The following is a 23,757-nucleotide window of genomic DNA, read 5'->3' as shown; positions in this document are numbered from 1 at the left end:
CTGAGGTTAATGTAAGTCAACAGAGCTGTAGAATATGAAAATAAATGCGATAAGTAGTGGTTGAATATTCGTCAGTATTTTATGTTGAGTATTTTTTGTAATTGTTTTAATTTTTTTTATGTATTTAGAGCCTTTGTGGTTTATTTGCCTTATTTTATAAAATCGTTATTTTTATTAATCCCGGTGTGTTGGATTTTCTATCGTCTTTTTGAAACCTCGTTTATAAATTGTGGTCACGTGGTTCGATGGTCCACGCCTCCTGCTTGATTGTATCACCAGCAGTCCAGATGACGCACTGAGGATCAGTGTGTGAAGATGGCTCCTTTTCCTGATGAGGTGGATGTTTTTACTGGCCCACACTGGCGAATGAAGCAGCTCGTGGGTCTGTATTGTGAGAAGGTATGAATGTTAAACGAAGACCATTAAAATGTGGATTTACAGAGGAATATCTGGAGCTGTTTACTTAACTGACGAGTGACTACTAGCTAGCACTCCAGCTAGCTACTGCCCACAGCACTGAAGCCACAAACCTATCGGATGTTTGTCTCACGACTAGGCTGTGGAGGCGTTAGCTAACTTCGTGGTTAGGAATAAGTACTGCAGTTAATGCTATTTGGCACTATAATTAATGGGTTATTCCTTAGCATATTACACGTACATGTTAATGTGGCTATTGTTTTGAACTGGTTTGTCCCTATGAACTTTCTACCCAGCTAAAGCTAAAGGTGGCTAATTGTGTCGGTTGTTAGCAAACTAACTTTCATGTTTCTTATGCAACATTAGTCTGATATACTGTGTACATTGCTACTAATTCTCCGGCTCAGTGTTAAAATTCTGCTCGTTCGGTTAGCCATACATAACGGCTCAACACAGCGGGTGTGCTAGCGTAAGCTAAACTGCATTGTTAGTAAGATGAGTTTACTTAGACCACAGTCTGGGTTATTATTCTGCTCTAATGCCATTATATGTTGAAAGTTACATGTAAGGGCTCTGTAAAAGTACAAGCTACGTCTAATACATGCTTTGTTGTTGTCTTTGTCTTCACAGCTGTCAAAGACCAACTTCTCTAACAACAATGATTTCCGCTCATTTCTTCAGTCTCTGTGCGCCACCTTTAAGGAGTTTAAGATGCATGAACAAATTGAAAATGAGTATATTATCGGCCTCCTGCAGCAGCGGTGCTGCACTGTGTACAATGTGCACTCTGACAATAAACTCTCAGAGATGCTCTCCCTCTTTGAAAAAGGTCTGCACAGCGTTAAGGTAAATAGCAAGTGTTTTTTTTTTTTTTTTTTTTACATGTTTAAAAGACGTTTTGTCCTTTTATTTAGAAATGGGAATAGACATAAGGCACCTACCAAGAGCAATTCAAGAAAGTCATATAGGAGTCCAGCAGAGCACAGCCAAAACTCATGGCTTAATTATAGGTTAACAGCCTGTCATTGGAATAACGGCTATGGTAGCCACACAAACATTGCTTGACTAACATTACCTTGATAACTTATACTTTTCATGAAGAGGCATTAATTGTAAATAGGGTTAAATAATAAAAATGTAAGTCATTTGACAAATTGCAGTGTATGATTTCATAACATGAACACTTTGATATTTGCATCAAACTGCAGGAGTAAGTGGGATACTTTGTATAATAGTCAGGGCTGTTGTTTTTGTGATCTGCTTAACAGGAGGCGAGTGTTATTGTTCTCTCTCAAGCCACTGGTAAACTAAAAATGGGTTTTCCAAAATGATGTAATTGTGTTAAATCCTAACTTCCACTCTGCCCCAGTCACTCTGTGAAACAGAAAAGAACATTCTGTTTCAGTTGCGATCCTGCAGTTTCTTCTAGAAGAAAAATGTTTCTCTTGAGATGAATAATATTGTTTGGTGCTTTTTTTAATGGCTGAATTTATTTCAGTTTTTCATTTCAGTCTCATCAGAAAAAGTAATGCTGAGTTGTTTATAACTATACATTAAATGTTGTACTGTAAAAAAAAAAAATCTAATTATGTCACCAAAACACTTAACTAATAGCCATTGTAAAAGTCTCACTGTTTAAAGGGATCCAATAAATGAAGAATTGTCATTTGTTTTAGAGTGAATATGAGCAGCTTAACTATGCCCGGCAGCTGAAGGAAAGACTAGAAGCTTTTACTCAAGACTTTCTGCCCCACATGAAGGAGGAAGAAGAGGTATAATATGTTTAAATGTCATGTTCTTGTTTAACCATGATATTAATGTTTGGGTAAGACAAATGTGCTCAGAAATAGCAAATGTTGACACTTCCAAATACATTTGATGAGTTTTATTTAATGTTGTATATGTCTCTATGCATTGTTAGAAACTGTTAACAGTGGAGAATTATTGCAGGTGTTTCAGCCCATGCTTATGCAGTACTTCACCTACGAGGAGCTCAAGGACATCAAGAAACAGGTGATAGCACAGCACTGCAGCCAGCAGCAATGGGGCAGTGCTGCTGAGGTGCTGAAGGGTTTCAGTCTGTGGACACAAGCAGAGGAGCTGCAGAAAGCCTTCAAATATGCCGACCATGAGAAGACAGATTATGGTTAGTGAATATTTTAGTTAACATTAATCATGTCAGACACAAAACAAAAGGGTCAAACAAAAAATCTGTTGACCTCAACTGAAGCTTTTTGCAATTTGAGTGTAACTAATTAAACAAAGGCAGTTGTATGAAACAGTTTAAATAATTCAGTTCTCTTGGTCAGTGGAAAAATAGTTTATCATTTCAACAATCAGCTTGTTCTTCAAACAAAGTCATTGTGTTTATTTTTCCCTCAGAACTGGAGCAGAATGTGAATTCTTCAACCCACATCTCCCAACTTCCTTCAGAAATCATGCTGAGGCTTTTCCACTATTTGGGCCCTGAAGACCTGTGTCGCTGTAGTCAAGTGTGCTCTTCTTGGTCAGACCTAGCCAAAACTGGTTCTCTGTGGAGGCACCTCTACCCTGTGCGCTGGGCCAGAGGTAGGCCAGTTATGGCTGATGAAAACTCTGACAAAGGTTCACTATGCAAGATTTACAAGTGCTTATGTGAAGTTTGTTTTGGACTCTATGTTATGCTGGGAGCTGGACATCTGTTGACATTAGCTGGCTGCATTTTTAAACTAGCGCTATCCTGTGTTACACACTATTAGTGGCAGAAGAGAGGGTGAGAGTGAGAATTATTTTTTTTTTTTTAAATAGAAAATCTGACCATTACATAGTGTAGATATTAGTGTGAACAGGCTGATACCATGATATAATAGGCAACTAAGACCATCATTAGCACAGAAAAATGATCAGCTCCCAGTACGAACCAGACTCAATTACAAACTTCACATAACCACATCAGCATGTCTAAATCTTCCATAATGCACATTTAAAACAATATATTGTTTACAAATCTCTGTCATTATGTAAAATCACATTATATGGTAATTTTAAAACACTTTTGGAGCTTTGTGGTGGTTGACTGGTGGTAAGTGTTTGTGTTTCTTGTGCATAGGTGATTATTATAACGGTCCCCCTGGGGATCTTGACCAGGAGCCAGATGAGGAGTGGGTGAAGAGTCGTCAGAAGGAGGGTCGGGCCTATCAAGAGTGGGACGAGGATGCTGATGTTGATGAGTCTGGTGAGCTACTGACTTCAGTGCAGTCTATACATTGACAACATAAGAGTTTTTTTTTTTTTTTAAGAAAGTATGTTATATGTTTAATGTGGATGATTATATTGAGTCATTTTTGTATTTGGTTTTGAAAGGAGTATGAAGAGATGGTGCACAGGGTTCAGTGGGTCTTGTTAATATGGCAGTAATAAAAACATATAGCGGTGAACATCGAAATATGTCTGCATTGCATCCTGAGACATGGCATTCCTCTCTGTGTGGTGGTGAAAAGTCACCTTTTTTCACCTTTTTAATAGTCTGCACAAGGTTGAAAGGCTCTTATAATTCACTGATAATAAACTGCTTCACTAGAAAGCCATAGGTAGGTTATGTCTTAATAGTCATAAATAAAATGTTTATTTTATCCTGTCTTGTTCTTTGTCTTCCTAGATGAATCAGGGAATACAGAGGGCTACATGGCTATTAGCAACGCTCAGCGGGAGAAGAGACTTCTCCATGGAATTATCCAGAACCTGTTGCCAGCTGTGGGTGCCTCTGTGAAGTCTATTGTTCTGGCGTACAGTTCTACAGTGTCTAGTAAAATGGTATGTAGTGTAAGAAAACTGACATCACACTGTAATTACATATCACCTGACATAATTTGGCAACACTATGTCACATTGTAAATGTTTTAATCTTGTGGAAAAACTATAACTTATTTTTGTCCTCTTTTCAGGTCCGCCAGATCCTCAGTCTCTGCCCTAATATTACTCATCTGGATCTGACACAGACCAATGTTACAGATTTAGCATTTGACAGGTAACTATTAAAGGCTATAATATGAACAACTAGACTTATGTTAAATATTTGGTTGTGTTCTCACATTATGTCAAATGTTTGTTCATATTTGGATACCTGTAATTTTAGTCAATGTAATGGTTTCATTTGGTTGCCTATGGTATCATATCCTCTTTAGTAACCTAAATTTTCTCAGCAGCAGTAGTAAAAACATCTCTTGCCATCTTAAGCCATGTTGCAGTATCATCTACTACTCTGTCTTTTTTTAATTTTATGAAGAGCCTTAGCGGCAGAAATGATACACTGTGAACTGAAAGTGGCTTTTGAAAATACATAATTGTTACATAGTGGGACAATGAACCAGCCACAGGCTTATTCACTACTCATCAGTGTATTTTTGATATCCCTGTTGTCTTTCAGCTGGTTATCTCTTGGAGCATGTTGCTCTCTGGAGCACCTGGATCTGTCAGGCTGTGAGAAGATAACAGATTATACTCTAAAGAAATTGTCCATTGGCCTAGGTGACCTCACAAGCACAGAAAAACGCTCAGACCAGCGAGCCAAGCTTCTCAAAAATTCCGCTGTACAAATCACACTGGTGGATCGGAGTAACATTCATCAAGTGAGGAGGAAGCGCCAGGCCTTCATTTTCAAGCAGGGGACAGGCCGTTGGGGTGCTGCCTGCCCTCCTACACAAGTCTGGGTACTGGACTCTTCAGACCTTGCCGATATCGAAGATGCAGCAGACTGGAGTCGTCGCGGCGGGCTGTCTGTTCCTGAAGCAGATAGGTTCATAGAGACGCAGATTGTGGGAGATTCATGCTGTTGCAGAAGGAGCAGGAGGCGAGGGCACAGGACAGGCTCAAACGTCTCCTATTTGCAACAGCAGTATGCCATGTCCAGGGAAGTGTTTTGTGGTCACTCCACGTGCTGTACGAGTGATGTGGCTCTCAGGACTTTTACAGAGCCACAGTGCGAGTTGGCCAGCAGCAGAGGCAGCACTGCGGGGTTTCGGACTAAATGCTCCTCATTGGGGAGTCTGCAGTGTCTTGAGCATGAAAACAGGACTCACCAGTCAGAGGCAAAACGCTCACTGAGATTTCTCAGTCTCTCTGGATGTTATCAAGTCACTGATATGGGCTTGAGGTAAAGATCAGCCTTCACTTCATTTCAGTCAACTAAAATAACATTGTTTTAGACATTATGTAAGATTTGTATGTGCTTATGTGAAGTTTATTGTGATATGTGTTCTATTTTGTACTGAAAGCGGATCCTTCCATTAGCTGACTCCATGTTTAACAGTGTATAATGTTAGCCACTTTTACTATAGTAGAGAGGCACTGAAGAATCCAGGAGCAAGTTAATGATTTTCATGTAAAAACAGATGAGTCCTCTACATAGAAATCAATGTATAGATTGTCATGATGTATGTAAGCTATGAGACAGCTTAGAAGTAGATTTGGCTCGCATCAACAAATGACTGGCCCCCAGCACAACAGACTCCAACAACAGGCCCCTTAAGCAAACGCCCATCTTATTGAACTTTTAAAGTCTCCATGAAATTAAATACAATCTTTTAGTGTTTTTATGATTTATCTTGTGCAAAATGTCACCTATACACCAATACCTGATAAAATACAGAGGACAGGGATGGGTGATATGTAATTCTATATTTCACTGAAAAGTAATTTCTGTGTAAATTCAATCATAGTTAAATGTAATCATACTTTATTTCATCACATTTGATTATTTTTGCATTTTACCTCTTTAATAATTCTTTGCAAACATAAATAACTGCCTCATATGAGACAACACTTGGCCATAAATGTGCAAAAGTAAATACAATGCTGCAAGGTGTTTCACAGGGACTTTAAGTACCATGATTTCCCAGAAGAAACTGGATTAATGTGGATTTATTTGGAATGGTAGAATAAGCTGTAATGCAGTAGGATGAAACTAACTAAAACATTTTGTCAGGTTGCATTGATGTAGTTACAGAGCTCCTTTTTAGTGCCAAGTACCCGCTGAAAACAAAAGCCGGTGTAATAAACTGTGGGTGAGGTCAGCGGTACAAGCACTTTGTCACGTAGCTCAGTCAGCTCCACCCTGCAACCTTTCTCACATGTTCAGTGTGGATAAGACCACATTTCAGTGTTTATTACAGGCAGATAAAAGAAAAACAGAAGTGCAGGTGTGACTATTCCACTTAGTAATTAGGATCATTGAAGTAAAGAGCTTGTATTCCATTAGATCCAGTTGTCAGTATTTCCTCCACCACACTGTGCACATAGAACTGTATCTGTAATGAGAATTTGCTGCTCTGTGTTTCAGGGCTCTGTCTCAGTGTGGGGGGCTTCCTGTCCTGGAGCATCTGAACTTGTCGGGCTGCCTCTTCATCACTGAGGTGGGGCTGCAGGAGCTGGTGTCAGCTTGTCCTTCCCTCAATGATGAGCACTTCTATTACTGCGACAATATCAATGGTAACATCCACAAGGGAAACTTTAGGCCTTTTTTTCTCTTTGGAAACATTATACACCATTATGATGTCATAGTGTATTCCGTGTTGGTGAAGATAGTGGATGGAAATGTGTGAGCAATGTAACAAATATCATTAACCCCACCTACACAGCATGTGTCCTAGTGTAAGTAACCGATGATGCTGAGGTGGAAGGTAAGTAAGCATTATTGTAGCCAGTATGATGTACTCTATGAACTGCACTGCTTTGTCTGATTTATTCTTTATATTTTATTTTAGATGTATTATGTTAAATTTAGTTGTTTTTTTAAGACTCCTGTGGTTTTGTGGATGACCACCGTGTGGTGCTTCTCCCCAGGTCCTCATGCAGAGACGGCCAGCGGCTGCCAGAACCTGCAGTGTGGCTTCAGAGCCTGCTGTCGCTCTGGAGAGTGATCTTGACAAGCACCACTCTCATGAATTCTCCCATCTCTTTTTATTGCACTTTATGCTAGAAAAAAAACATTTGCTGTATTTTGTGTCACTTAAAAAGGTTTCTGATGAAACTGTAACTTTGCTCCTGTTATTTCCATTCCCATCTGTATTTAAATGGAAATAACCCTTTAGAAAAGGGGTGATATTGGATTTGAAGTGTCTGCAAATGTAAATTCTGGTTTTTGTTTTGTTTTTTTTTTTTTTTTGGTTTTGAAAAAGTGAGCTATAGAAATGTAAAAACCAAGAACTTTGTGTTTTCTGTAGTTAAAACATGTTTCCTCTGTCACTAAAACAATGCTTATTTACACAAGTCTGCTTCTCCCACAGCTGTTTAGTGACCCACTTATAATCACCATAATATATGTAAACTGATATTGTTTATGCAGGAAAAGGGTGATGTTGAAAATTAATTAAATTGAATTGATTGTTACCACCTTTTCTACTAGAGCTGAACAGCAGTCATGTTAGAAGGATAAGGTCACGTTTGTTGAATGGCCCACATCCTGCTCTATCCAGTTAGACATTAAAATCCTTCATACAGACACAGTAGCCCTTCAGGTACTGAGACATCAGTGAAGAGTGTCTAGGCATAGAGATTCATGTTGCTGTATAGTCTTTGCCATTTTTGTGATACTTGTTCGTATTCGCCAAACCCCTTTTATTTTTTTGTTATGCACTCCAATGTTGCAAGTAAAAAAAATACGGACCAATGTTCATACAGGAGAGACTATTTTGATATGACACTGAAGAGCTTTTAGTGTACAGTAGCTAAGAGGTGTCTGAATAGAGGAACCCTCGGAATGGGAACAGCCTACTGTGTAGTTGTTCAGCTTTCAGTACATTGTATTACATCTTTAATCAGTCTGGAGTAAGATTTGTTTGCTTGTTTCACAGGTTTTGCATGATGCTTTCTATTGGAAATGGGAAATTAAGAAGCAGAACAATAAAAGTATCTTGGGATTAAAGCTCTGTTCTTTTTAATTTTTATGTAAAAAAAAAAAAATCTTTAAAAAAATTGTACATTTGCAAATGTGACACATATTAATAACAGGATACTAAACTGTACATGAATATAAAACAGCCCAGTATGCTGAGCTCATCAGGTAATGAAAATATCTAGACACTTGCTCTCTGTTTCATCTAATTCATTAAAATCAGTGTAGTAAGTGCCAGTGATGTTTTTCCAGGTCTTGAGGCTGTGGCTCTATTATAGGCTCCTGTTTGGATTTAATATTTAAATTAAAGCATGTGGAAATGAATGTGTAAAAAATTAGTGAAATACAGGAATACAAAGGCCAGTGATGCAGAGTGCCTCTTGTTTTACATGCGGATAAGAGATGCCAGATACACCCACACAGACAGGACATTACTAGGATAGGGATGTACATACACAGCCAGGGCAAACTCAACGTTTGACGCCTGAACATTGTGAACTCCGGTGCTGTAGACTGCCTCTATGATGGGCCGGATTTCCGAGAATGGCAGGTGCAAGGGAAATCCTGAAATCTAAAATGAAAAAAAAAAAAAAAAACACTCCTATTGGTGTAGAGTCACAGAAATTTATTTAAGTGAGACCATGTGCTGAAATGACCTTAGAGGCTGGTTTTCAGTCACTCCCTCAGACTTACCCTGTGGTCTCCCAGCAGGCTCTGCAGCTCGTGCCGGTGCCCCTCAGCCAAGTCCTGCCCACCACTCATCTCCAGTTTGGGCAGAAATTGTTTCAGGGTGCTGGTGCAGTAGCGGTTCCAGCGGGTTGGATGGCGAGGGCGCCACTCCATGATCTTTTCCTTCAGGATCTTCTCAATTCTAGGAAATGTGAGATGTTTCTTATGTTTGTTATTATAGCCTAATAAATCAACAAGACACTGCTATAAGTACGTGCTAGTGCCGTTATACCTGTCCTGAAGCTCTGCTGCAGCTCCCTTGTCTATGCGACGATACACCAGCTGCTCTGGCTGAAGATGATCACATAGTAGAATACCAAATCATACTAAAGAACATACTGGAAGGTTATGAAAAAATGCTGAACACTCACCTGTACACTCGACAGGCCAGGGTTGGAGAAGGATCGTGAGAAAAAAGGCTTCCACAGATTGGCTTTTCCAGTGTCAAAACTCACCCGCATTGGGGAGGTGTATTGTTGAATGTTGAAATACACCTAAACATAGAGTGAAAGTGACTTAGAGTTTATTTTTTCCAGTCATATATGCCTTTCAAAACAGCAGAAGAAGAGAGAAATAATACAATTTGCCTGAAAAATGCCCAAGCAGAAGCAAAGCTTACTAATACCCACCTACTTTACAGCTTAAGCTACACAATACATGGAGTCAAGTAGAAAGAAAACAATATACCATATATATATATATATATATATACATACATTTTTTTTTTTTTCAATTACAGCCCTAACTCAAATATAAATGCATTTAATGCTTTTTTGAACATAAAGGAAGTACATTGCTTAAGTTTTAAATGAGCACTATTCCACAGTTTCCCTTTAAAAGAAATACATCTTCTCGCTCATATTCTCATATTTACTTTCAGACACTTTCAGACACTGTAAAAAACGTTTGCACACAATCTGGTAGTATTTTGTTTTTTGCTTATAAAAACTAAAGCCCTGCATTATAGTATCATGTAATTGCTCTTCCCATACATACATTGTCACTGGTGACCAGGCAGCCGATAGTTTGCAGTGGACAGAAGGTGTCATACTGGCTGTAGTACTGTCCACTGCTGGGATTCCAGATCAGGTACCGGTTCTGCTCATAGGTCAGAACGTATGCTGTTGGCCCCTACAGAAGTAAATCAGAAAATTTAGTTGTGCTACAGAAACATTTCTTTTTCCATTTCCATACCCAAATACACTAATAAATTGCTATTTCAACCAATCAGAATGAGGCCCAAGGACCCCCCCACACAACACAGATCCAAACCCAGATCAACTCAAGCAAACCACCCCCATGCAACTGAGACTCTTGTTTCTGAAGTGTGTCAAGAAAACATCCACAGGCTAGACTGAAATAGGTTTTACAGATTTTTAATTTTGTGAACAAAAGTATAAAATATTTGACTGTGTATCATTTTGATGTATGACACCAAAACGGAACTCAAATCATAGTGATTAACGCCAAACTCAACTATTTTACTAACTGAGCAACAACATGAGCCAATAAAATTTTTTTAAGGCTATATGTTATAGGACCACCACTGGTATAGTATCAAATGTATATTGTGGCTTTAAATTGTGATTTTTATCTAAATAAAAATATTCTACAGTGACATTAGGAGGTCATTTGTCTCAGTTACAGTGTTTATTGAAAAAAAAGCCACTATGCAATCAAACATCAGTATCATGTAACTTTGACAAATAATCATTTGACATCAGGATGACAAAACCATTCACTAGTGGGTTTTTCAGATTTTGTGGTTTTGATCAGAGACAGGGCCTAAATCAGATGATGCAGTCTCATAGGAACATATGGATATAAATCTTATGGATCTGTGATGTTTTCCTGTTACTCAACAAAACCTTTACACAATTATTCTAGCTTCCCCTTGTAGTTCACAGTATTGATTTTTTGCCCTGATGACCATTTTAAACCATATAAAAATTTCCCCTTTGCGTTGTGATAGGGTTCATTGATGCTTAGACTCCTAATTTACTAGAACCCACCTCTGGTATAGCAGTGCCAATTATCAGCGAGGGTGTCTTTCCCATGGACAGGAAGTAGTTGCATAACAGTACAGCGTGTTCTTCTTCATCTCCTGCCAGGAAGGTGAGAAATTGCTAAGAACAGAAAGAGAAAACTTGAGTTAAGTTTTACTGTTATATTTAGAAATATTCTATCACATAGTGTTCACTCACATCACAGGTGCTCCACAGGTCACAGGTACCAGAAAATGCAACTCTATCAGGCAGTGATGGGATAAGTGACACGAAACGAGCAACCAGGGCCTGTGTAGGGAAAGAATGGAACAGGATTTCGCTTTGTTTTTTAGGGTGGGCTAGGGTGATTAAATCCATTCACAAGTACATTTTATTTCAGAGTAGGGCATATACTTTAACCGGACTGACCATGGCTTCTTGGGGGTTATTGGGAAACATGTCCAGTAATTCCTGTGGGGGGTTGAGCGGACGGATATAGCGGGTGATGAAGACTGTCTTTCCATTGAGGTCTATGACGGTGGTAATGCAGGGTCGGTCAGGATAACTCTGTGATGCCTCCCTCTCAAATCTCTCTGAAGCCTGCAGTAACCGCTCATCCTCCTGACTGTCAAACTGATCATTTTTTAACAATTAGAAATACAGTAATATGTAAACAGCAATTACCGCAACAAAATTTTATGCAACTGCTAATTAGTCGAGCTGCAATTTACAATCATGTCTGTCCAGCTCATAATATACAGTATATGTTGTGAAGGTATTAACTGTAGTGGAAAATGAAAGCTGTCACTATAGCAACATGATTCAAGTGACTTAATTTCAGTGAAAAACATGCTGTCTTTACTGAAAGATAAGTTTTGTTTTACTGTATGAATTCCTTGAATGAAAAAAATAATATTTTTTTGGGATGTCACAGTGAGCTTTGACCACCTTATTCACAAGAAAGCAGTTCTCCTTGAATTTAAGTGGATGTTTGTGCCGAATCTGAAAAGAAAACCCTTATGTGTGTATGTGTAGATAGATAGATAGATAGATAGATAGATAAAATATCAAGGTTAATGAAGCTGCCATGTTGCTTTCAAGATGAGTCTGTGCAATAGAAACACATTTGACTGTGCTGCAAATACGCTAAGTCTTGACAGTGATTGGTCATTAAATCTGTCAATCATCCATTGTTATCAACTTTCCTTCTGAAAAGTCATGCAACTGGCCAAAGCTAGCTAGATTAGCTAGCTAGATTTTGAGACACCTGAAAACGGAACCAAGAGGAGGTACAGAAGTGTCTCTCAGAATTCATACACTGAAAGGTTATTGCTGTTTTTTTCCCCAATAATACAGCCTACTGAAAGTTTAACCACAAAGAGATCATAACTGGGTTATTTGGCTCAATAAAAAAAAAAAAAACTTGGAACAGTGAACAGAGAGCAGAGCAGTTACCTTCACATCCTTTATCTTGTATATGCAGCAGATTAAAGAAAACACATATATGACAAAAAAGTGACAAAACAAAATTAATGTAATGATGCTTGACAACAACATGAACCAAGAACAAATTGTGTCAAATCAAGGAATACTTTTGATTTCAGGCTGAGCAGATGTTGGCTTAAACTCTTTCCTGTCGAAAGGCTGTTCCTTGTTCTGGCACAATGTGAAATGGGAACTTGAAGGAAAATGGACAATGAATGCAAACAGAGGTGGCTAATCAGATAATCAGATCTAAACACACATAACTAACTGTACCTTTTCTCTGACTGGCTCTCCAGGCACAAGCTGAGGTTCAATTGTGATGAACAGTGTGATGAATGTTCCCTCACTTAGCCTCCATGTGTCATAACCACCATTGCCTCTTTCCTTACTGTACCCGAGCAACACTGCTGGTGTGTTCACCTTGAATGTCCCATCAATCTGCCAAATATAATGAACATAAAGCAGTCATAAGTGTTCAGAGACTCTGTGTGATTTGCTGTTACAACAATTAACAGTAAAGATGCTCACCTTGGACTGAGAATAAATGGTGCTAAAAGGAATCTTGATGGAGCCTAACCAATGCCTCTCTATCCGGGTATTGATCGACTTCCCTCTATCTTTGTCACTCTGTAAAGCAGAGGGTAACAATATGTTGCAAAAAAAAAAAAGAATTAATGTCATGAAAGGACTGAGTTAGAACAGGATAACTGATAGTTGTGAGAGGAAAATTAAAAAAGTCTTCAACTAACCACTCCAGTTTCATACACCATTTCATCAAATATGTTAATGAAGACCTCATCTTTGACTGACTGCAGGCTGGAAGTGCTGTAGTCACCATTTGGGGCACTGAAGAGAAAAAACATTAAAACATATGTTAGTTTTTATTATTATTATTATTATTATTATCATTATTATTATTATTATTATTATTAACTCAAGTATCTGACTGGAATTGTGTTGGAGATATTTTTACATCAGTTTTCACCTGAATGGCAGCTGCAGCTCCTCACTCCAGGATGGGTTTGGTCCATCAGCAGTGGTTGTTTGAAGAGTTGTGCGCTGAAAAGAAACCTCCACAAATGGCCTTACTTGTACCTAAAACAAAACAACATAATTGTAGATGTCACATGACAAAGAAGCCAATGAGCCTTCAAGGTGGCTTAAAGGAGTGACATTTTGCTTTTTTTTTTAAATGGAATTGTGCATTTTAAAACATTTCCCTGTGGTCTACATAAACTGTAAATGCTATGCTTGGGTCTGAATTCTTCATTAATTCAACTCCACAGGCCCACGCCCCACCTCTTCCAGGTTGTTGACTGTGCTGCTCTGTCCCGTTCAGCCACTTGTGTTCATTAATACAACCAACAACTGAACATTTTAGGGAATCGGCTCAAAATTTGGACATATTTTCAGCATGGACTACAACCGCTGCTGCTGACAAACAATTATGTCGTAATCAGAGAGATGTTCGTCGGAAGTTTTGACCTTATATGTGCAAATGTCGTGACGTAACTAGTTATAGACGTTACAAATTAAGCAGGAATTAAAACAGGTTCTAGAAATCCACTCGATTTTTGTCAAAATGAATATAAAGATAGCTTTGCAGCACCTGGAGGGTTCAAATTCAAACTTTTTGAACTATTATGGTCCCCAAATACACAAATAAATGTACCAAAGACTAATAAATGTGGGTTTAGCAAAATATGACACCTTTAAGATGTGTTATACCTGACCAAGGATCCAATCGCTGCTCTGGATGGCACTCTGAGATGACTGTCCTGGTTTACTGGAAACAAAAAGACACATTGAACCAAAGTTCAGGTGAATATTTCTGAAGAAAAGTAATGACTCCAATCTGTTGTGAGGTGTTCTATATTGCTCACTCACTTGTTCTGAGGCCTGCGGACGGGGATGTCATAGGCTCGGATGATGTTGACCAGCAGTTTGATGTCTCCATCAGACAGATTCTGAGCCGTCACTTTCTTTCGTTCTTTTCTCTGTGGTTTCAGAGGCCGCTTGGGCTCAGCCAGTTTGAAAATGTTTATACCCAGAATCCTGATTGACACGACAAACATTTGTTTAATAAAAGCCCACACAGTACTGCAAAAGGGTCTTTAAACTATTGAATTATTCATTTAATGCATATAGTAAGCTTTTATGTACACATGAAAAATGTGGGAAATCAATGGGATTTGATCATTTTTATCAACAATAAGTGCTCAGCCCTTCCAGGTATGTGCAAATGCCTCCCTAATATTACCTACTAATGTTTGATAATGTTATTAGAATGTTAATTTCCTGTTTATGAATTGTTAAATAAGAAGGAAAATCCATAATGTTTCCACATTACAGGGAAACTCTTCAAGTATCAGCCTTCCTTGAAAAGGGTCTTAGCATTTGAAGCTGTGGTTTAAAGAAATATGGTCAATATAAGCGCATAATTTGCCAGGATTTTTATATTCTAATGTTGAAGACAACCAAGAAGCTTTTGGTTGAACAACAGACTCTGCAAAATCCTGGGAGGACTGAACACTACTAAAGTCTAATTTCACTAAAGTACTGGTACATTGAACTAAACATAGAAAGGGGGACACAGAGGAAAGGAGAAAAAGAAACGCTAAAAACATACCCTGAACCTGCACCACTGAAACAAACGCATAGCAGAAGAATAGCAGAAAAAGTAGAAAAGAAAAAAAATATAGCATTCACTTTAAAGTATGATTAACATAGAAGCGATATCTGACAATGTGATTAGTGTTGACACTCATCATTATGTACCAATCTCCTTAACTGCCATCAAAGACAGAAATGAACTTGTAATTTTCTGTTATTATGTCCACATGTTGTGTGAAATGCTGTGAAAACCTCTTTTAACTGTTCCAGAGGAGACTAACACTCAGCCAAGGGAATGCTGAGATTAGTAAGATCAAATAAACCTTAGCAGCACTGGGCCAAAAAGCATACTTACATCAGACTGATTTATTAAAGCGCTGTCATTCTGTCTCACAGGTTGATTTGGCTCAAAGTAATCCAAGTTATCTAACCTCTTTTTGACATGGAAATCAGGCACACCTTGCAATGTTTTGTGAATAAAACATAAATTGTGAATTATGGAAAGCAGTACTTAGAATAGAGAAAGAAAAGATATATTTTTCCTTTAACACACAACATGCAGACAATGAATATAAAAGAATGTAAGTTGTAAAAGATGGCGGTTGAAAGTAAGACTATTTAGTCAGATAATATCTCGTATTTACCCAATGCTGGGTATCTCCTCTTCTATTACCACATCTGACAGAAGGTAGTGGTGCTTGGCAAGAAGAAATCTGTTGATAACAGATTCTCTGATCTGTAGGAAAGGGAGGTTTTATAACAGTTAACACTCTGGGCCAGAGATGAAAAAACGTGTTTACATAACATGGATCTACTAACTTTCTGAAGGTATGTGGCCACTAACGCCCTGTGTGAATCCAGATGTTCTTTGGTGTCAACTATGTTTCCTTCCTTCAGTCTCTTCTCATATTCCTGAAATCATTTTTAATCAAGATTACTGAATCCTAATTCTACCATTTGTAATATTTGACAAAATATTACACATTTGAAAGACTCACCTGGAACACCTTCTCAGTGACTTCCCTCTCAAAGGGAGGAACCATCTTGTAATTACGAAACTCGGGAACACCCTGATTCCTCAGCTTGAGTAGGCGAAACCTTTTGGAACTGTCCAACTCTTCATCAGTCACAAAGTTGAACTCTTCTTGCATTTGTTCAAGACGGAAGTAATCTGGTGCTGTCACCTCTCCACTACTGGCAACCTGTGGAATCAAAGATGGATATGCTTTGTAGGATGTTTTCATGACTTACATGACTTTAAGGTCTTGTGGATCATGGTAACCCCTTGGTAAACCACAGCGTGAAGATACATACTTGTAAAAGCTGCATGATGGAGGCATTATTGGGATCGTTGGGGTCCAGTCGTGATTGTGTGGCCCACTCCCCAATTTTTTTCATGTCATATAGTCCAGATGCTCCAATGTATGAGACAGCATCAAATCGGCCCATGCCACTGAAACACAGACACAAAGTGAATGAAAGTAGTGAAAGAACTTTATTTATTTAACCTTTAGTTGACCAGATAATATCCCACTGAGATCGAGATCTCTTTTATAAGGGTGACCTGGCCAAGATGTCAAGCAACACAAAATTCCATAGTGAAAAACAGGTTAAAGATTGGTGATAACAATAAATTAGAAAAAAAAGGCAATAATTTAGCAATAACACTAAATAATAACAACAGTTTGACATTTTTCAATGTACAAGGTAGTTTAGGTCACTGGCAATTTTTTAAAGTGCAAAATCTGGTCATGGTCAGCAAACAACTTAAAAACACAGGCACTGTCCAAAGGATTCTCCAAATAGCATCCTAAAATTTAGAAAACTATGCAGGAATAAATTACACTAAATAATGGAGAATACACCTTCAATATTATGCTTTGAAGAAGGTATATAGGGATGGATTTACAATTCATGACAAAAATTAATGCAAAATTTCCAGTTCTACATCAAACTGAGGTTCTACTACCTGTGTAAGCCTCCAGGTTGCTGAGACACAGGAGGAGCAAGCGGTACATCGTCCTCCCCGATCCCCCAGGAGACACAGCACGCCACCTTCCCAGAGGTCAGCAGGATCTGTTTGTTACTGCCATCAGCCTCCAGGGAGAGCGGTACATCTGACAGAGGGGGAGAAAAAACAATTAGACAGGTATACATGTAATGACAGTCCCTGTGCAACAACTGTGAGGGCGATGAGTCACATCAATGTCTACGACGTTCTTAAGGAGCAGCAGTTTATGTGGGTGACGTTACATGAGGTCTGTGCTACTGTCAGATCAGGACTTTTACCACTTCCAACTCCTTCATGGTCAAACATGACTCTGTGGTTGCTGCTGAACTCAAATTCCTCAATGACACCGCTGCCTGTCAAAACTGAGGGCTCTGGCACCGGAACAAACACTTGAGCCAAGAGGGAGCAGGATGAACCGATCTCCTCATACACCTGCCCGTAAACAGTAGACAAATAAAGATGGTCACTATCCCACTGTGGTCATTCATCAAGCAGATGAAGACATTTAGACAAGCAGTTGCACACTAGAGGTTCATGTACCTGTAAGCAGATACTCTGAGGACAGTTAACTATCTTGAGATTGAAAATCTGACCAAAGTGCACTCTGAAGTCACTGTTCAGGGACCGGCTGACTGTTCGAGTAACTTCTTTGTTGTTGTACAGGATCTTGATGAAAAGCGAGCGCCTTGCAACATCCTCTCTCCGAGCTACTTCAGGTCTACAGCAAAAAAAAAAAAAAAGAATCCAGATGAATCTTGATGTAGCGCACACATTTGACAGTCAGGTGAAGCGTCACAGTTCAATACACTTTTCAGCAGTGAGACAATACACAGGCTTTTGTCCCCAATGTTCTTATTCTGACAGTACACTTTCATAGCCTTCTCTGTGTTCTTTCTCTTCTCCCTGGGCGTACCTGGGGCAGACGTCACTGGTGGTGATGTTTCCTGATGCCGACAGCTCAGGAATCAGAATGGGCTCGCCTGGTTTTCTGCGTATCCTGGAGGCTTTTTCTCTGACTCCCTGCTCAGTGGAGTCCAAATCTGGCTTCTCAGGAGGTTCTGGCTTTGAAGGACCGTCTTCAACAGGTCCTTCTGATTCACTCACATCACGGTCTTCATCGTCATCTTCTGCGTCAGCCTGTGCCTGGGCTTTCTTCTTCTTTTTGGTCTTCTTTTTTTTACCTCTCTGGAAAAAATAGTAAAGAACATTTACAAACTGTAATTTTATATATAATTTGGACAATCTTCCTTCAGCTAAACCAAAGCTATGACAGACAAAGCACAGTTCTGGCAGGTAAATCCATGATGATCACCTGTTTCTTTCTCCACAGCTTCCACTCCTCCAGCTGTTTTTTGTACTCAGCCAGTTTTCTCTGGTATTCCTCTTCTTTCTCTGCCTCCAACTCCACAACCTCTGCCATGATTTCACGTTCATATTCCCTCTCATCTGACACACGATCTACATTCTCTCTGGAGTAAAAATTGAAAACACACCGTAGTAATAACAGACATACAAGTTGTACACATGTAGCATTGACAGTTTATCATCTATAGGTGAGAGTGTGTACTATATGCATCACACAAGGAGGTTTACCGTCTGAGGTAGAGTTTGTAGGGTGTGTTGGTAAACTTCTGAAAGTCTCTCAGGGCCTTGATCTCCTTCCACACTTTAATTATGTTCTTCAACAGAGTCCTGTCTTTTTCCTGCTCGCCATCTCGCAGCTGCCGAGTGTTCCTATAGCAACCAAAGGAAATATACCATGGAATATTGTTTGTCCTTTTAGACACATTTAAAAAAAGAAAGCCGAAGTACTTACTTAACCTCCAGACTGTACTCAGATATCCGGTGCTGCATGGCCTGAGTCATACTCTGCCCACCATGGATTTCAATCATATTATGCAATGCACTCCTCAGTCCATTTAACTACAGCAGACAGGACACACAAAAGAATTATTTCCTCTATGTGAATCAAAAAAATTAAAGTGGTAACACTTCACATTAAAGATCTGTATTTACCATGACTTAATAAGTACTAAGACCTTCATATGTGTAAAATCTTATAAGATGGTTTTTACCACTATGACTTTGAGGAATACTTAATTCTGAACAGCTTTCAAAGGCCTGTTACGTGTGTATAGTGGACTGTTGTGAGGTCAGGGTTTATATCTCACTGTTTATCATCTCTTGCTAATTAAAAGACTCATGAATTTCAGTTAAAAGTGCAATTATTAACAACCTTACCTAAAATACCAATATTTTGAAATAATTGTCTCATAAGTTATCAATTATGTTAATTCTCCTCTCACTACAAACACTGCTGATGAAGCTCTGGAGTTGGTCCCTGAGCACCTCCAGTGGCAGCTCACTGCTCCTAAAGTGTGAGAGCTATGTGCAAATATTAATGTTAATGCTAATGCTAGGTACCATGGGTATATATTAGGACTTTTAAAGACCAATTTTCCCTACTGAGATGATAAAGCAAGTTAACCTTTAACCTTTTATTTCAATAAATAAATGTGCATATTTAACATAAAGTCTTACATTTAAATTATATTCAGGAAAGTGAACCTCAACAAACCCATTCAGTAACAGGAGAATCATTGTTATAACAAGTAAACTTCATTGTTGGTGCTACCTTGTCTGTGAGGTGGCCTGTGAGATTGTTATTCTGCCTGGAGAGGTACTGATCATATAGCTGGACAAGACGGGACCCAAGGACATGTTCACGACTGAAGAGTGAATGATGGGAGAAGATCAGCCCAGATACATCAACATCAAGCTGGTAGTCTCCCTCAGGTTCTGTAGTGCCAGCAATGTATAGATTTGCATACTTGGACTTCACTGCCTAGAAGACAGAAAACATCGTATGGAAAATTAATTATCACTGGAACTACTGTATTGTAGTGAATTGTACTCTATATGTTCTATTATTCTGCCTATTCCACTGTTACAAATGCCTCTCCTTCAAAAAGGGCTCAGAGAATTCACACTCATTGTGTGAATGTGCACATAGTGCTTTAGATGTGGAAAATAGAAGGAGTGATCAAAGTGAGGTTGCAGTGGATGCGTATCTGACCTTCCTATACACAGTCTGCAGTCCAGAGTCCAGGTCCTCCTCCATGTGAAAAAGAGGTGGTCGTGTGGATGATTCCTTTATGGGGTTAGGTAAGGCCAGGATCCTGCCATCATCTCCAAACCACTTCTTTCCCTTCACAATAAAAAAATAATAAATGTTAACATATTCATCCTGGATGACTATTCAGAGACAGTGAGACATACAGCTTGTTAAATGATATCACCTCCTCCGCTTTTAAAATGCGGTTCTCCATAATGTTCTCATTTGTCCGGGACACAGGGGGCCTCTCCCCAACATATAGACCTTCGTCCTCCAAATAACGAGGCTTAATGTTTTCAGGAAGTTTAAGAGATGTTTGTACTGTGGCAACAAAACATAGTATACGGGCAGTTAGAAGATTTCAAATACATAATATAGAGAATATTGAAGTTGACATTGTAGTGTTTTGTCAATTAAAGGTCACCTGTTTGAAAACTTGGCGTAAAGAGCAGCTTTCTGTCTTTTTCAGCACGTTTGTGGTACCGAATATATTCAGCTTTCTTCACTTCCAAGAAGTCCTGGGATGATTGATCAATGACAAATAAATCCTCCTCTTCATCTTGTACAAGAGCAGCTTCTTCACTCTAATGGGGACAAGAATACGAGTTATTTTTAATCTACAAAAACTGTTTCCACTACAGTGTAGAATGAATCCTGTTTCATATATTGAGAATAAGGACATACAAAAGAGAAATTCCTTTACTTTTACTTCAGTGACAAAAGTATCAAAATGACTGTTGACAAATTTTCCCTCAAATAATCTATGACTTAATTGATAAACTGTTATTATGTTGTTATCTAGTCTTACAGGATCCTCATTTTCATCTTGGCTATCTTCATCTTCTTCATTATGTTCCTGTTCATCTGATTCTCCTTCTCCATCTCGGTCCTCTTCATCTTTTTTCCCCTGCTTTTTAATTTTCCTGGTTGTCTTCTCAGTCTTATCCTGAGGATCGGGTTCAAAGTTGAATGTGAAGAAATTATAAGCTTCCTCTGCAGTTGGTGGCCCTTTTTCTACCTACAGTTGCAAAAGAGTAAAAGATTAAGTAAAAATACAGGAATAATAAGCAAAATTATACATAGAATTTGAACACCACAGGACTGCAGTCTGGTTTTAAGCCTTACTCGTCTTGCTGCCTCTCTGAATTTGACCCTGGTACTGAGGGAAAGAGGGGCATCATGTCTTTCAGTCCTATCTGGAACAACCTGTAAGAAAATACACATGAAACCTCCACTTCCGGAATGTGTTACATGGGCAGAAAAATGATTAGAGAACACCACTGACAGTGGCTCACCTCTCTGTCAAACCTTGTAACAGCATCTCTGTCTTTGAGCCTCTGTAGGCGACTGGGTGGCTCGATAGAGGACTCCTGCTGCTGAAGGCTCTCACCTCTAGACTATACAACAAGACACAATACATGCTTTAGAAGCGGATTGCAATACCTTCATGTTGAATTTGCTATTTTACATTTTTGCAAAACAACATAAGATTAAAGGTCATGTCAGAATAAGTTTTAGATTTTTTCTGCACAAGAAAAAAGGGTTTACTCGGGCTGCTCTCAGCTTCTCCTCCAAATGCTGCGTCATGAAGTCATCTAACTGCTGTGAACCAGAAGTATGCTGAAGTCTTGAAGAAAAGCCTGAACAAACCAAGCAAATCAAACAAAAATTACATACATTCCTCAATACTGCATAACTTTGTACAATATATCTCAGTAACCTCTTTGTCCAGACTATCTGTGAATCTTCACCAATTCTTTAACTTAACAGAAAAAGCTGTTAGTTTATTTTTTTATGATATTCTTAGTTTTATGCTAATCTGTTAAAAAAAAAAGAGAGAGAGATTAATATTGACTTCAGAAACAATCAGTCAATGCCAGTACCAACAAACTGGATAACATGCTTCCGTAAAACTGTAAAGGCCAACAGTGCAGGTAGAAAGGCAGACATTTAGTTAGGATGTGGATGCTAACTTCTCTGAGAGCCTGTAGGAGGTCTTGACAAAGCCACTGGTTCATCTGCCTTTTCATCTGATCCAACATCTTCAGTGGGTTGAACTGCAGAGATTTCTTCCACGGTATCACCATGAGACTCTTGGGCTGAAGATTCTTCAAGCAACTGCAAATAAATGTAACAAAAAATCATACACAGTACACTGCTAGAACCGATTAAGTGTAAACGGCATACTGAAAATTAACCAAGCAGGATGTACCATTTTCTTTCGCCTCTCTCTGTGAGCCCTTATTGTCCGTTTCAGTGTCTCTCCTGGGTCTTCTTCGCTGCTTAGTGGTTCCTGGCATAACACAGGTATACAAAAAAATCACATCAAAACTACATATACAACTGTACCTCAATTTACACTGATTTTAGCACAGCAAAGCTGGAAGTGGGCTCATATGCAGGGGGTGAGAGAGAAGAGACTGGTGTTGAGCATCAAGCAACAGCACACGGGAGTCTACAAGCTGCAGTTATTCTACAGATCACACACACCAACCTGCATTGTCGTATGTCGTTTCCCCTTTTTCAACTTTGTAGATGGAACCAGAGCCTATCGAGTATAATTTTAATATATTGTTAGCACCTTTCTTAACTGTGTGTTTCTGGGAGTGTAAGTAGAGACACTCCTCCATGTCATGTCGAGTCTTGTCACCAAAGGAGGGGGGCACTAGTTCAGTCTGTGTGGGATGTACTGGATAGGCCAGTCGCCCAGTAACAAAATATGATGGCATTTCCATTTATAATGACATTTGCTTTGTAACTGTAATCACGTTACCTGAACGTCGTCCTCATTTTTTACTTTTGCCAAAGTTTCTTGAAAGGCACGCCGCTTCTTTCGGAGTTTATCACGAATATCACTAAAAAGAAAGAATGGCTGTTACTGCTTCAACGTAATCTGCTCCTGAGTGCTAGCTATTAATAGTATTTCCAGATTAACGATTTATTGAAACATTTTATGGCAGAAACCAAGAAAGGAACAAGTAGCTGTTACCTTGTGGAGGAAGCCATAGTGTTAGAGATGATGATGACAACCGTCTTTACAATAAATAGTGCAGAGAGCGGCTTGTCTGTGACTGTCGTAGTTTAGTGTGAACTAACAAACATTAACTCATTGCTGTCGTACTGTGGTAGGCCCATAGCTGGCAAATTATCACCAGAAAGTTAATTCTTCTTAACATAGTGAAATAAGCGGCACTATCGCTGCCTAGTAACGGGATAAACTACTTCGCTACCGACCTTGTCGGTGCAACCAAACCAGGTCAGCTATTTTAGCTTCCCATTTGTCAAATGAACTGTCAATCTGATAACATACTCGTTGAGATCCACCTACTACGGAAGCCAATAAGCAACAAATGTGTTACCGTGAATAAACTAATACAATCGCTGGCGTTTTTGATAGTTTTTCCTGTAACATTTGATACAAATTATACGACACAGTTTATTTTAAAACATGTATACAGCAACAGGAACTTTCCTCTGATATAAACATTAATTTTAATTAATATTGATCTAATTCCTCATAACTAATAAAAGC

The 23,757-nt window shown here is 38.9% G+C and overlaps 2 protein-coding genes across 6 annotated transcripts; one reads left to right on the top strand and one right to left on the bottom strand.

The window, feature by feature from the left end:
• Positions 1 to 249: 249 nt before the first annotated feature.
• Positions 250 to 8,317, top strand: fbxl5 (F-box and leucine-rich repeat protein 5). 2 transcript variants are annotated; one of them, XM_030131520.1, is made up of 11 exons: positions 250 to 399; positions 1,048 to 1,263; positions 2,094 to 2,189; positions 2,368 to 2,563; positions 2,800 to 2,985; positions 3,506 to 3,631; positions 4,055 to 4,209; positions 4,341 to 4,423; positions 4,823 to 5,548; positions 6,734 to 6,882; positions 7,237 to 8,312. In XM_030131520.1, exons 1-11 carry the CDS (start codon positions 316 to 318, stop codon positions 7,311 to 7,313), a joined length of 2,094 nt encoding a protein of 697 aa, XP_029987380.1. In that variant the 5' UTR covers positions 250 to 315; the 3' UTR covers positions 7,314 to 8,312. The 2 variants fall into 2 exon arrangements, with proteins under 2 accessions (XP_029987380.1, XP_029987379.1); XM_030131519.1 differs by having other exon boundaries at positions 6,734 to 8,317.
• On the bottom strand, positions 7,987 to 23,438 carry cc2d2a (coiled-coil and C2 domain containing 2A). 4 transcript variants are annotated; one of them, XM_030131498.1, is made up of 40 exons: positions 23,215 to 23,438; positions 22,999 to 23,080; positions 22,720 to 22,773; positions 22,438 to 22,518; positions 22,199 to 22,343; positions 21,774 to 21,865; positions 21,521 to 21,622; positions 21,351 to 21,431; positions 21,034 to 21,243; positions 20,650 to 20,809; positions 20,410 to 20,546; positions 20,187 to 20,318; positions 19,746 to 19,955; positions 18,927 to 19,033; positions 18,704 to 18,844; positions 18,423 to 18,579; positions 18,024 to 18,295; positions 17,651 to 17,828; positions 17,389 to 17,542; positions 17,069 to 17,216; positions 16,414 to 16,552; positions 16,098 to 16,301; positions 15,919 to 16,011; positions 15,744 to 15,835; positions 15,116 to 15,130; positions 14,374 to 14,541; positions 14,215 to 14,272; positions 13,472 to 13,581; positions 13,236 to 13,332; positions 13,015 to 13,113; positions 12,760 to 12,924; positions 12,457 to 12,471; positions 11,431 to 11,634; positions 11,221 to 11,310; positions 11,029 to 11,142; positions 10,013 to 10,147; positions 9,388 to 9,510; positions 9,249 to 9,307; positions 8,981 to 9,158; positions 7,987 to 8,858 (listed from the first exon to the last, which is right to left on the bottom strand). In XM_030131498.1, exons 1-40 carry the CDS (start codon positions 23,229 to 23,231, stop codon positions 8,673 to 8,675), a joined length of 5,004 nt encoding a protein of 1,667 aa, XP_029987358.1. In that variant the 5' UTR covers positions 23,232 to 23,438; the 3' UTR covers positions 7,987 to 8,672. The 4 variants fall into 4 exon arrangements, with proteins under 4 accessions (XP_029987358.1, XP_029987359.1, XP_029987360.1 ...); XM_030131499.1 differs by lacking the exon at positions 12,457 to 12,471; XM_030131500.1 differs by lacking the exon at positions 15,116 to 15,130.
• Between the last annotated feature and the right edge of the window lie 319 nt (positions 23,439 to 23,757).

The sequence above is a fragment of the Sphaeramia orbicularis genome, chromosome 4 (genome assembly GCF_902148855.1).
Source record: "Sphaeramia orbicularis chromosome 4, fSphaOr1.1, whole genome shotgun sequence".
NCBI lineage: Eukaryota > Metazoa > Chordata > Actinopteri > Kurtiformes > Apogonidae > Sphaeramia > Sphaeramia orbicularis.
The sequence above is the reverse complement of the archived record's forward strand: the minus strand, read 5'-3'. Positions and strand labels throughout refer to the sequence as shown.